The following is a 14,735-nucleotide window of genomic DNA, read 5'->3' on the forward strand; positions in this document are numbered from 1 at the left end:
AGGTTATTCAAGAGGTATTTTAAAGGTCACAAAGAGGGTACCCAAAGGGTCATTCAGGGGATATCTAATCATTCATTCAGGTAGGAACTAAAGATTATAGAACAAAGGCGCATTTTCAAGACAAAAATCCTATTCCTACCCCCAGAAAACAGTTCTGGCAACCCCCCCCCCCCCCTTTTATAGAGCAACACCAAAAAATGCGCCTTATCCATCAAACCCCAAATTACTACCCAACTTCAACATTCTCACTAAATATGATTCCTAAAACATAAAGTACTCGAATACTTTTCTCAGTTTGCTTATGCATTTTATGCTTTCATTTAATCCCCTCCAACCATTTTATCAACTTTTTCTCACAAAAAAAATTATTTTTAATTCAGTTAAATTTATGAAAAAAAATTCTGTTTGGCATTTATTTAAAATGCAAATTTTCATTATCAAGTTTATCCACACTTTATAATTTTTTTTTTTCCTAAATAATTAAACTCCTCTTTGTTAGACTAGTCATGGTAAAATGTTGAGGATGCTTTTAATATGACTGAATATAGAAAAAAAGTTTCTCTGTTACCACTTGTTTCTTTGATTAATGCATTTATGTTTATTTTAATCTTTTTTTATGTGTGTTTGAATTATTTTGTGGGTATGAGCTTTAGGAGTGGGGGAGGGTAGTAGGAAGTCATTTTCCCGAATGACACAACGTGTTCGCTAGGGTGCTGTCATATCGCCGTATTAACAGTACAGCATGAATCGATCTTGACGTCATCATGACGACTGATTGCGTCCCAATCGATTGCGGTTCACTCTATTAATCCTCTCGGGGTTTTCACCATAAAATAGACGTCATATTGCCATTCTTGACGACAGTCTCATGTATTGATGTCAATGCGACGATGTGGCATCCATCTAGCGATCATTTTGCACCCCAACTCATCTACAATTCAGCTTTCACCTCCCAAATCCAACCAGACAACACAAAAACTCCTGTTCCTTCATATTCCTTAAAAACATCCTTAAACTTCCATATACCCAATTGTTATTCATGAACAAATTTAAAATATCAAACTGTACGTCTGGTTTCTTTAAAAAGCAAATGTTTATCTAAGTTATTAAAGGCCATTTATATTTGAGTGTGCATATAAACCCTCACAAACTTTTTTCCTTTTTCTGCTTTTTTTAATAAAAAGCACACATTGTAAGAAGTCCAGTGGCTCATGAACACTCAACCATGGCGACATTAATTCTGATAAAATTGCCATTATTGTATTTATTAAGAAGCCCAATGGACGATTTTTCTTGTTATTTGGATATGTTGTGTTGTTGTTAGGGGTGTGGGGTTTATTTTAAGCAATTTTGAATATATTTAGACTAGAAAGATTGATGGCAGAAATTTGAAGATATTTAAATTGAACTCTAACCTCAATTAATCTCATCTGACCTCATCTAACCTCACCTAACTTCACTTAACCTTACTTAACCTCACTTTTGCAAACCTAACCTCACCTAAAAGGTAGCCTAACCTGAATAAGTCTCACTTAGCATCACTTGACCTCACCTAACCTCACCTAACCTCACCTAACCTCACCTAACCTCACCTAATCTCACCTAACCTCACTTAATCTCTTTTAACCTGACGTAACCTCACTCAATTTCACCTAAAAGGTAACCTAACCTCAATAGGCCTCGCCTAACCTTAATAAGCTTCACCTGAAACCTTTTTTAAAATTCTAACCTCAAAAATTTTCAAATTTCAAACCTCCAAAAATTTTCAAATTTCTAACCTCAAAAGTCACCACTCCCTGCACAAACTTAATTTCATTCAGTGCCTCATATTGCAAAGAAAGGCGATGAAATAAGCGGAAGTATAAAGTATCTTCATATACACATTGCAGAAGAATGAGATAATGATATTGATGATGCTAATAGTAGACCTGCTTATACTTTCATGATACTTGTTCATGTTTTGAAGGAGAAAAGCTCTTTCGCATAATTTCCTTAAATTTTTCTATTTTCATATTAGAGATAAAAATTGAAAATAATGTACGTGAAAATCATCATGAAACTTTTTTATTTTTTTGCTGCTGCTATCTTTTATATGCTTGAGAAAAGAATGAGAACAGACACGAGAGGAAGAATGGAAGGAAGGAAAATACAGTAGAATAGGAACTATATAGTATGCATGAGTTCAACAGCCTAGACTTTGCGGCATAAAGTTTAGAAAGATGTTGATGTGTTTTGAATCGTATGATTATCCTTGTGTGGGGTTTTGTGGGTATTTTGGAGGTTAAGTGAAATTTTTAATTTAACAAAAAATTTAAAAGTTGTTTTAATATTTTAAAAAATGTTCAATTTGAATTTTTGTGAATTTTTGTTGATTTTAATTTTGATTTTTAAATTTTAAATTTGAATTTTTAAATTTTTTTTGAAATTTCAATAATTTAAAATTCAATTTTAATTTTAAAAAATTTAAATTGAAATTAAATTGAGATATTAAAATATTAATTTAAATTCAGATTTTTAAATTTAATTTATTTTTTAAAATTAATTTTGAATCTTAGAACTTAATTTTAATTTTTGAAATTTTCAAATTTAAATTTGTATTTTAAATTTTACTTTGAATTTTCAAATTAAAGTTAAAATGAGTCAATTTGATTTTGAATTTTTGAATTAAATTTTAAACTTTTAAAGTTGATTTGAAGATTTTAATTTAATTTTAGATTGCTAAATTTAATTTAAAATCTTTGAATTTAATTTTTTTGAATTCCAAATCTGAATTTTTAAAACAATTTTTGAATTTAAGTTATTAAAGTTTTTTAAATTTTGATTTAAATTTTTAAATTTTGATTAATATTAATTTTTTTAAATTTTAATATCAAAAAAATCCTTACAAAAAAAATTTCAAAATTTCTAATTTTCAAAATTTCAAAATAACCTGACAAAATCCTCTTAATAATTTAAAACAATTGTCTATAGTCATAGTTTATGCGCGTTTACTTTTCATTCATCTCATTGTAGCTAGAAATAATCATCAGTACAAAAGGATCATCATTGTTCGTTTCCTCATTATGTCTGCAACTTTTCTTTCCTGCATTTAAATATTTGAAATATTTTTTATGTTGAATTTCACAATTCGAATGAGAAGAAATGTTCAAGTCTACACATGAATTGTTAAACAACATTATTTTATATCATGAAACAATTTTGTTAAGTAAGTTTTTTTAATTCTTGAAAATGAAAATTGATGTGATTATGAAATGAATTCATATTATATTCAAATTATCGTATTTTATGGTTGAAGAAATTTAATTTTTGTGACAAATTTAGAATTTAGATTATTTTTTTTGTGTAATTTTAATGTGACATTGGAAAAGGATAGACAATTTAGAATTAATTTAGTCAATTTTGAGTTGTTTTTAGATTTTTTTCAACTTTTTTAACTTTATGATTTGACTTTATTTTATTTTAAATTGGGGGATTTGGATTTTTTAATTTAATATAATTTTTTTAAATTTAGATTAATTTTTTAAAAATGAAAAATCTTGCAAATTAAAGAGTTTGAATGACAAGCCTCCCATCCTCCTGAACACCCCCTAGTAGACCCCCCCCCCCCCCCCCCCCCCCTACATTTCCCTCCTAATCCACCCAAACACTCGAGAATAAAATCTCTAATTTTCAAATATTTGTCACATTTATTTCTATGCTTCTGACATTCAAGGTTATTTACTTGTTACTAATAGAGAACTTAATTGGAAAAGTTTTCCAATTTCATAATGTCAGTTATTTTGTTGCTTTATATTGACTTCTTGGAATACAATTTCAACAATTTTGCAAATAGTTCTTGGAATGTTATTTTAATTAGCTTAAAGGTTTCCAGGCAATTTGATTTATTTAATTAAATGTCTTATTAAAGAAGTTTTTTTAATAGGTTTGATGCCTGCAAGCCTCAGACAGTAAGTTTTTGGATTTAATGAATTAAATTAAACTTCAAAAATTTTAAATTACTTTTTTCTCGTTTAATGTAACCTTCAAAAAGAGATCTCAAGCATAAAAACTCATTAATTGATGCTTTAAAGATTTTTTTCGCTTCACGGCTCAGTTTTCAAATGAAAACAGTCCGTAAACAAGGAGCATTCAGGCATCAATTTCAAGAAATATTAAATATTAATTTTCTCAGTTGAAATTTTTCTTCTTATTTTGAAATTGATGCCACTTATTTTTTGTTGATTTGTTTTTGAAAAAGGACTCATGTTTATGTAAAGGTCGATTTCTGATAATTGCGAGTAAATACCAGGTAATTAAATATCTTGACATTCAAGTATTCATGCAAGAGTCTCTTTAAATGTCAAAGCAATTTAAATTACAATGTTTTGTAATTTTAGAATTTTTTATTTAAGAGTTTAAAATAGTTTGATGTTGATTTGGATTTTGAATGGGAAATTCAAGTCGACTTCAAGTTCTGTTGAAATTTGAGTCGAATTCAAGTTCTGTTGAACTTTGTGATTGTATTCGACTTTTATTTTTAGATTTCAAATTAAGAAATTTGAATTTTTAACTTTTGAATTTTAAGGTTCAAACTTTATAAATTTTCAATTTTCAAAATTTGGTTTTTAAATTGGAAAATTCACATAAAATGTGAATTTTGAATTTTGAATTTCATATTAAAATGTTGAATACAAATGAATAAATTTTAAATTGTAAGATTCAAATTTAATAATTCAAAATTGTTGCCTTTAAGTTTTATAATATTAATGTTTTTGCATTTTAAACACTTAAATATTAAAGCCCTAAATTTAAATGATTTTAGAATTCAAAATTTTAAATTTAAAACCTTTAAATTTGAAATTTAAAACTTTAAATTCGAAATTTAAAAAAAAACTTTAAATTCGAAATTTGAAAAAATTTGAAATTTAAACTTGAAATTTGAAATTTAAAACTTTAAATTTAAAATCTAAAACTTTTAATTTGAAATTTAAAACTTTGAATTTTAATTCTCAAAATTTAAGAATTTTAATTTCAGTTTAAGAATTCAATTTCTTGAAATTAGGAATCTCAAAATTTCGCAAAATCAATTTTTCTTGACATCAACTCGACTTAACTCCTTCATTAAATAAGAAAAACGTGAAAAAATCTATTAAATATCTCGGATATAGGAACCAAAAACGAATATAATTCCAAAAACTATCAGTCCGTAATTTATAAACAAAACCCACAAATGGCAAGAGAAATGAAATTGTTTAAATAACATTTTTTTTGTTGCTCATCTCTATGGCTTCAGTGGTTGCGAAGCTGATGCAGATAGAGCGAAAGAGGTTGAAAAGAATGATGTGGGTGGAATAATCAGAAACTATTCTCTTTGTTTCAACAGAACTTTTTTTCGTTTTATTTTAAGCTGATTGTTGTTGGTGGTGCTATGGTGCATATAAAATACATAGGAAATGAAGAAGCGCAAGGAATAAATGTTTTAAAAATTAAATAAGCTTTTGTGCTGATAGCAAAAATATGCTTTTGAACTTATACTATTAATATAGTTCATACATTTTGATGTTGAATAACCGAATATAGTTGATTTTTGCTGTCGATGCGGAATGAAGCTTAAAATAAATTTTTATTTAATATTTTACGAACATTTCGACATAATTTTGTTTCTATCCTTTTGTGATTAAATTTTTGATGGAATTAGTGGGAGTTATGCATTGATACTGGCTAAATTTAGCTGATGTTGTGACTTTTCTTTGTGATTTTTGTGGCATTTTTTGGGGTTTAAATAATCATAATTTATGATAAAATACATATTTTAAACCTAATTTTGAGGCTTTGATTTATTTTTAATGCATTATTTGTAATTATAGAGTAAATAAATGAATTAAATTTTTTGGAATTTGAAGCAATGACTTGTTATTAAATGAAAATTAAATTAACGCTTTACTTTTCTTATTTTAAAGCAGCGATTCAGTTATTTGTGATTTGAATTTAAAGCAGCGATTTATTTCTTTTGTTGAATTTCAAAGTGTCGATTTACATTTTCATTTAAATTTGAAGCTTAACTTTAAATTGTGTTTAAAATCAAATCAATGCTTTAATTTCAAAGCATTGTCTCGTTTTTCAATGAAATTCAAAACTGCAACTAACCCGAGTTGACAAAAATAAGTTACTAGTCATCAACTGCACAATATCATGTCATTTACCCGTAATAACGTTTTTTTTTTGTCTTCTATGGTAAGTTTTTAAACCAATGAGTGACTGTCTTAAAAACGACCGTTAATTTTTTTCGAAAAAAAAAATTATTTTTTGTTAAAATTCAATTTTTTTTGACCGTTTTACTTTTCTTCGTAATTTAAATTTTTATTTTAAAATAAGTTAAGTTCGAAATGTTTGAATTTTTGGACAATCTAATGTCGAAAAACTCGAATTTGAGACGGCCACACTCTAATTTAAACAAAAAATCAGCCTAACTATCCACAGAATCAAACTACACTAACAAAATTCACCAAAAACTAATAAATTTCAAAAGTTCGTTCACTTCTGAACCCCAAAAAGACTACAAAAACAATATCAAGTAGATATGTACCCTCAAAACAATATTCCAGCACAGTCATCTATTTTCTCAAAAAACATCTACACAGTTCATGTGTTATAAATAAAAATAAGCCTATCCTCATCGTTCCATCTCCTTATCATTCTGTCACACTACACATTTTCTAAGATGGAACTTAATACTAGTTGTCAAATAAATATAAATAAAAAATAAGAAGTTTCTCTCTTTTTTGAACATTTCACATGTCTATCGCATTTTTTCAATCTTTTTTAACAGAAAAATAAAAAGTTTTTTTTTTTTTTGTTCATTCTCACCCTAGCAACAGCAACAGCAGCAAAAAAAAATTAAAGGTCGATATGAGAATGGGAAGGCAAAAAATGCCTTTCCATTTACGCAACTGAGTCTCATTTGCCCAGAAGACATTACAACGAAAATCTGCTATTTGTTCATGTATGGGAAATCGTCGTTGTTGTTGTCATATAAAAGCATGAAAAAGGAAGCATGAACAAGTTGGCCAGAAATTATAATGAAATCTAAAATTTTCTTCGTTTTTCCTATTTTAAGGAAAATCCCTCCCGTGAGCTTTTCCCCTACACAATATTGAAGGTTTGGAATTAATTGAAACATGAGATACATTTTCTACTTCTTACAAATAACAATGCATTGAGGAAATTTTCAGCATTAAGGAATTGAGAATGTTCTGTTTTGACCTTCTTGAATGCTTTTAGTCAGATTTGGGTGATGTTGGCATTAAATGGTGTAGAATCTTAATCTTTTCAATACTGAAACTTGATTAAAGGACAGCAAAGTGTTTAAACACTTTAAGACCTTAAACCATCTTCTGAGCTTTGTGACTTGATCTGTGAAATTAGCAATAAGCTTCAAAATAAGCATGACTTTGTATTGAATCTAGAATTGATGACATGCAGGACAAATTTCACACCGCTTAGACCAAAATATCAGTCAATAATCAAGTCAATCAAAAGGATGAAAGTTTAACCTTTTTGGATCTGTGGCACAAGCTACGTATTAGGTTTACACTCAAAAATTCTTCTTTACATACAATTTTTCAATTTTTTATGATTTTTTGAGACAAAAATTCCAAATATTCTCACAATTTGGTGTTTCATACAAAAGAAAAAAATGAACGAACTACAAATCAATTTTTTGGAACACCGGACGTGTATCCAGGAGAAGGAGTCGTTATTAGGGATTTAAACCCATTTTGTGGTCAAAACGTTTTAGGATCTTAGGGTTTTTCGTGCCAAAAATCTTGAATTTGTCCCAAAATGTTGGCTTTTCTAACAAAAACAATCCCTCAAAACAAAATTCCTGCTTCGCCCTTGGCTAACCTTAATACAAGATAGTTATTTAAAAGCTGTTAATTTATTAAGTAGCTCGTTTATAGGGGTTGGCAATGTTGACCGTTGACCCTTCACTTGTGTATTATTATCTATATAAAAACAAGTTTTCAGACCCCCAAGCCCTATCCCCCGCTCTTTACCCATTTGTTTTAAGTGTTGCAACACTGATGAGACTTTTCTTCCCACTAAAAAGCTATCATATTGAGTGAATGACTCCTTGATACATCAAAATATAAAATTTCTCAGAAATCCATCTTATCTCAGCTTGATAATATCATTCAAAAATCTACAAAAAAATCCGCTACCTTCACAAAAATACCAAAAGATAAAGTAGAAAGGCACCATCACGTAGATAGTTTTACGATGAAGGTATAAAAGCAAAAAGGAATAAAATTTTTTATAATACTAATAACTTTCATCCTTACCTTTGACTTATCCACTGGTTTCCATGTAGAATGTGCACTAGATTGTTCCTTAAAATTGCCCTCAAATGTATCAGAAATTTCCTAAAAAGAAATAGAAAAAAGATAAAAAATTTGTTTATCATATCAAGTTCCAAAAAAAAGAAGGAGGAAGGCAAACACAAGAGGAAAATTCAAATGGAAATGGAAAATTTGTAAAAAACAATAACAATAAACAATGGCAAAAAAGGGAAGTTTTCCATATCTTTATGTGCAAAATTTTTGGAACAAAGTTAGTTCTATCCTTAATCCTTGTTATATACTCTGCAAATGCTCAATGACACAAAAAAAAAGTGTTTGCGTTTTCAATTCCTTTTTTATGCTTTTCTTATGATATTATAAAGCATCAACATCATGAGGGCTTTTGAAGATGAAGACAGCTTTATGAAAAATGGAGTATTGAGAATGAGAATGAGAAAAGCTTTACAGTGAAGAATGGGAAGCCTTTTTAGATCGTCTATCAAAATTTTATATTTATTTATTTTTTAGCTTTTTTTGTGCTGATTTTTTAAGGAAATTGTTTTGGTTTTGTTGGTGTTTTGTCCAAATTTTGTCTTCTTAGCAGAGTTGGGATGACTTTAGTGGAATCTGGTCTCTAGTGGAGGTGTCTTTTGCACCTTAAAGATTGAATTCTCAAGTGTTGTTTCTAACAGTTCTCGATACTAATCCTAACAGGCAAAGAGCATGCTTTCATGAATCCCATGAATCACACGTGATGTACTTAAATGTAAATAGGCGGTCTCTTTGCCTATTTGGACTATATCAACTCATCTCGGTCTTGGTCTCGAGATGTCGAATTTGGTTTATTTGATTAACTCTGGTTGTTACTAATTCAGATTTCCACGCCGAGCTACGTAAGGCTTCATTAAACAGTCAGTAGTAAACAACACGAAATTCAGAGTTCATTTAGAATCCGTATAAACTTCATATTCGCAAGATGAAGATTAGTCTAGACGTAAAGACAATCATTGAGAAGCTCGGTAAGTGGTAATGTTCAAAGATCTTGAAGTTTCTTAGCTGTACTAAGGTATTTCACGGCTATTAATAATTTAGCGATAGAACTCTCGGAAAGCAACCGTACCTAAATGTAGACTTAACGTCTACTGAGATAGGCCATGAATCACAGTTGATCTGTACGTGCCAGCAAAATTAGTAAATAATCAAGTGAGGTTCTAAATCATCAATGCAGAACATCAATGTTATGAAAAACATACCACATGTCTCTGAATTTTTGAGTACCGGTTCACAAAAGTATACAAATAGACTTTAAAACACTTGATCAAACTTAACCATATTGAATTGAATGTATAAAAATACAAATAAGCCTTATACATTTAATGCAAACAGAGGAAAGTCTGGCGTGTGTTGACTCTGTATTTAAGGTATTTATTTATATATCCATGGTCCTATCGATCAATATTGCTTGGATATTATTGAACATATTGACACATCTGAAAATTAAGTATGTTTACTGTAGGGCTGATTTGGCGTGTGCTTACCGAGGACATATAGGTTTTAAATTTTTTGACACCAAAAAACCGAGATCAGCGCAGATGAACAACCTATTTATGTACGATCCGGCACAAAGTTATCAACTTAATACACAAAACAAGCTCTAAACTCAAATTCTAAATCGACGATAAAAGCACTCATCTCTTCTTAGTTTCCCAAATGACTTCCTTACTTCATATTTGTTTATCTTCTCTATTCATTCGATGAAAATGACGAGCAGAATAAATGGAATTTTTGAATGAAAAACTTCATCATTGCAAAGACTGTTTTTTTTTGTGTGCATTTTAAAAGGAAAACTGAGCACCATTCAAGCTTCTTTTTCATTTAAACATCAATGAGTCGATAATACAAAAAGGAAATTCCTTTCTATTTTCATACACAAATACAAGTCGGTGCTTATCTTTAAGACATTTTTTCTCCTTTTTTATATTTGATTTATCTTACCTGCAGTGAGAATGCACAGATGGCGGAACCAGCAATCGCATTATGTGATGTTGTAAAGACACCGTAGATTAATCGAGCATTTGTGTTGCCGTAAGTGCCCTCGACGAGATCACTGTTGGATTCTGTGAAATTGAAAAATAAAGTTGAATTTTTAGATTATTTGTTTGGAAAATGTTCAATAAAAGTTGTAAAATTAATGGCAAGGACTTTAGTAGATTAATCAATGACTTGTGACAATAGATTGAATTGGAATTGAAATAAAGTTAAGCTGTGCTAGTTTTGGTTGATTTGTTGAATTTTTCAAAAAATTGAAAAAGTGAAAAAATTGATAATTGAATTTTAAATTTTTCAATGACTCCTAAAATTAAATTTTAATTATTGAAAGCTAAAAATTTCAAATTCAAATTTCAAAAAAATTCAAAATTCAAAATTTAAATTTCAAAAAGATTTTAAAATTCAAATTTCAAAAATTTTAAAAAATTTTTAAATCATTTTAAAATTGAATTTTCAAAAAGATTTTAAAATTCAAATTTCAAAAAGATTTTAAAATTCAAATTTCAAACATTTTTAAAAGATTCTAAAATTTAAATTCAAACTTTTAAAAATTCATATTTCAAAAGAACGTTAAAATTCAAAATTGCAAAACCTTCAAAATTCAAATTTCAAACATTTTCAAAATTCAAATTCCAAAATATTGTTTAAATTCAAATTTCATAAAACTGTCAAAATTCAAATCAAACTGTCATCTAGACATCAAATCTTATCTTCATCATTTGTCACAATTTTTCATGTTTTTTAATACAAAATTTAAATTAAAATTTTTTCCAATTAATCAAATCGAATGAAAAAAGTTTTATTCAATTTTCAATAGAAAATAACTTTCCTAGCAAATTTCCAATTTAAAGCAAAAAACTTTTCAATTTTAAAATTTTCTCATGAAAAAAAAAGACATTCTAATTAGAAAATTCTCTTTTTTTTGTTAAACTCTGAAACAAGTTTGATGAATAAATCAAAACAAAATCTAATTAAATTAAATTAAAAAAAGAAGAATAAAAAAAAAACTTACGAATTTCATTAAAATAGAATGGAAAGTCTCCGGGTATGGAGCAATTGAGGCGTGATTTAAGGAATGTCGTCCAACGATTACGGAAGCGATGAGGTCCACCTTTATCCCATTTACATACACGTGCAATACGACTATATACAACCTGCGTTGATGATATAAGAAGGGGAAGAATGTCATAAATAAGAAATATTTACCATAAATAACGCTATTATGATCTCATTTGAGGATAGACCATTGTAATTTAATTAAATTTAATTTAAATGGATGAAATAGATAGGCAATGTGGTTTTTTGTAGGGGGTTTGTGGATGTTTGAAGATTCCTTGTGGATATTTTAAGCTGTTTCGTTGATTTAGGATTGAAATGCTCATAATTAGGAAGTGAGAGAAGCTAGAGCAGTAGTGGGCAATCTTACATCTTTTGCGGCACACCTTGGAGGATGGCATTGACAAAAACCGCATATGGCATACGGTTCAAGATATTTACAACAATTTTTGGAGGCACATCCTAACAGACAAAGAGCATACTCTGAGTATAGTCACTTTTGTGAGCATGCTCTTTGTATGTTAGGGAACTAGTTGGCATCAAAATTGTAAATCGAAGTTTTTGAACCAGCTCTAGGCAAATTGTAGACTTAATACTACCTGATCGACGTAATTAAATTTATCTAAGTCAGTAATTGGTTATATCCAATCAGTGCCTATCCCTAATAATCAAATAGACCGGCTTTAGGTACCCCAATGGTCTTTATATACCATGAAGCCATGCTCTTTGACAGTTAGGGTATCCCAGCTGAGTGTCCAGAATTCAGGTGATCCTAGACATCTTAGCTTACAAATGAGTGAACCTAGAATCCATTTGACTAGGATATTGCCATATTCATAATTTAATTGAAGATTATGGCCTTTCTAACCTCAAAACCCTCGAAAATTCCCTTCCACAATTCTCACAAATTCATCCACAAGGATCCAATTCCATCCCCAAACAACTCATTCCACATCCATACAAGATAAATATATATATAAAGCAATAACATTACAGCCTCTCATCATCATTATCATCATACCTTGCCACAGTTGATGAACTCAACAGCTGTTTCACGGAAGAAGAAATAAACAAAATCGCCGAATGTAAATGATCCCACGAAATTGGGTGCTGAAAAAGAAATAGAAATGAAAGATGATTATCAATTAGGAACATTGGGTAAGAAATTGTTATTAAATGTCAGTCAGGTGATTGTAATAAGGCCAGACTGCGTTTTTACTTACCATTTAAACTGAGACTGTCAAACTGGTCGGTTTGAAGTGGCTCACGATAAATAATTGGATCGTTGCCACTAAAGTCGGCATCGGTACCGGTGTAAAGATCGTTATCTGGAAATAAAGGTGTGGTTTATTAATTTTTGGTCAAAATTGATGTCATTTCTTATCTTAATGGATCTGAATTGCTTAATGTTACAAGTCAAACTTACAATTTCATCGGAATTTGCTTGATAATTTCAAAAATAATTCCAATTGGACATACGATGTAAATCAATTACTAATTGAGCATGTACTAATGTAATTGATAGATTTAAGTTTAAAATTGTTCAATTTTTCTCAGTAAAATGTATATAAATCATGAATATTCATTTCATCTTTTATTTATAATGTCAGCCCTGAAGCTATATGGTTATACAATATGACATTGTAGGTATTCTCCATTCATATCTAAAAACAGATACATCCTACCTGGAATTGTCTCATTTGATTCAAAAGCAATGCGCAATTTTTCGATTTAAATGGAAAATTTCTTATGTAGGTTTAGTGCTTTAATGTCTTTGCTACTCTGAGTGATATGAATTAAGAAGGCTCTGCCAAAGAGCATTTAAGGCTCCGCCAAAGAGCATTTAAGGCTTCGCTAAACCTCTTTTATTAATATCAAATTGAAGCCACCTGTTTTAGGCAGCCACATGGACGTCAAACAGTGTTAATAAATGAGGTTTAGCGGAGGCTTAAAAGTTCCGTGGCAGAGCCTTCTTCATTTGTGTTGCTTGGGTATTGACTTTTGCTGATTAAGAATGATGCAGAATATGGATCAGTTATGTATAGCACTTTGACATACTGTCGAATACCCCCGATATCCCTAACAGACAAATAGACTGCTTTTAGGTATCTTAGTGGTCTTTTTGGACTATGAAAGCATTCTCATTGCCTGTTAGTGTAGCTTAGTGTTAGGAACATGCAACTGGAAATCGTACGAAATATGTTCGAGTTCCATTTAGGATCCGTAATTCAGAATTATACTTTTTCTGATAGATCAACAATAATTGAGGAAAATTGATGCAATGTGATTCAGAACTGAGCAAAAAATGCGCAGAATTGAGCAAAATTATACAAAATAGCTGAAAATTAAACAAATTGATGCGAAATCGGAGCAAAAAAGTATCTCAAAATTGAGCAAAAAGATGCAAAATCGATTGAAGAATGGAAGAAGTTGATGCAAATCTAAACAAAAGAGATGCGCAAAATTGAGCAAAATCTGAGCAATAATGATGCAAGTCTAAGCAAAAATGATGCGCAAAATTAAACAAAAAGATGCAAAATTGTTGTGCAAAACTGAACAAATTGATGCAAAACTGAGCAATAATGATGCAATCCTCACCACATCGCTACAAATTTGAGCAAATTCGATACAACAACTGAACACAATTCCCCGAAAATACAGATAAAAATACCCATAAATATTAATTTTCATCTCATTTCCCAAAAAATGAACAAAAAAATGAAAAATTCCATTCAAATTTTCTGTCAGCGGGTAAAATAACAGATGACAGGAAAGAAAATGAAAAAGTTTCCCTGTTTACCAGAAAGTAAAATGAGAAGCAAAATGACTTTATGACATTGATATTTAACAGGAAGATATTCCTTTACAGATCCTACCGCAGCTTCTAATTTTATCACAATTTCCATTATTTTTTCCTGTCTTGTCAGCTTTATTCAGCAACAAAAAAAAAAATATTATGCAGCATACCCTATTGTTAATTATTCAATTGTAATACTGCCTTACTTATCATTTGTTTACTGTTATTTAATATCACGTGAAATTATTTTAATCCATAAATATACAACACAAAAAAAGGAATCATTTTCATTATTATTTCATTTCAGTGTTGCCAAGTGAATATGACAGAATGAAAAGCAATGAATGCTATTGTTATTGAGTCTAGTGGGCCTTAATATAAAATGAAAAAAAAAATGTAGAAAAGGAAAAAGTGCTCGGAACAACAATAAAAGTTGAATGAGAGGAGATTAAGATGTGGATGCATGGCGTGTAGATTGAAGGAAGTGGCGCATTTGACTGAGTTTGAATGTTTTT

General features: G+C 29.5%; 1 protein-coding gene across 1 annotated transcript in view; it reads right to left on the reverse strand.

The window, feature by feature from the left end:
- Sema1a (semaphorin 1a) overlaps positions 1 to 14,735 on the reverse strand; it is a 217,783-nt gene that overhangs the window by 36,034 nt on the left and 167,014 nt on the right. The window contains exons 6-10 of the mRNA XM_070648243.1: positions 12,647 to 12,751; positions 12,445 to 12,533; positions 11,380 to 11,521; positions 10,314 to 10,435; positions 8,322 to 8,402 (exon numbers count right to left, since the gene is read on the reverse strand). Coding sequence (XP_070504344.1) covers positions 8,322 to 8,402; positions 10,314 to 10,435; positions 11,380 to 11,521; positions 12,445 to 12,533; positions 12,647 to 12,751 — 539 coding nt within the window. The remainder of the gene's footprint in view (positions 1 to 8,321; positions 8,403 to 10,313; positions 10,436 to 11,379; positions 11,522 to 12,444; positions 12,534 to 12,646; positions 12,752 to 14,735) is intronic.

Source organism: Chironomus tepperi, unplaced genomic scaffold, assembly GCF_022539635.2.
Source record: "Chironomus tepperi strain 1889 unplaced genomic scaffold, CSIRO-AGI_Ctep_v1 contig_394, whole genome shotgun sequence".
NCBI lineage: Eukaryota > Metazoa > Arthropoda > Insecta > Diptera > Chironomidae > Chironomus > Chironomus tepperi.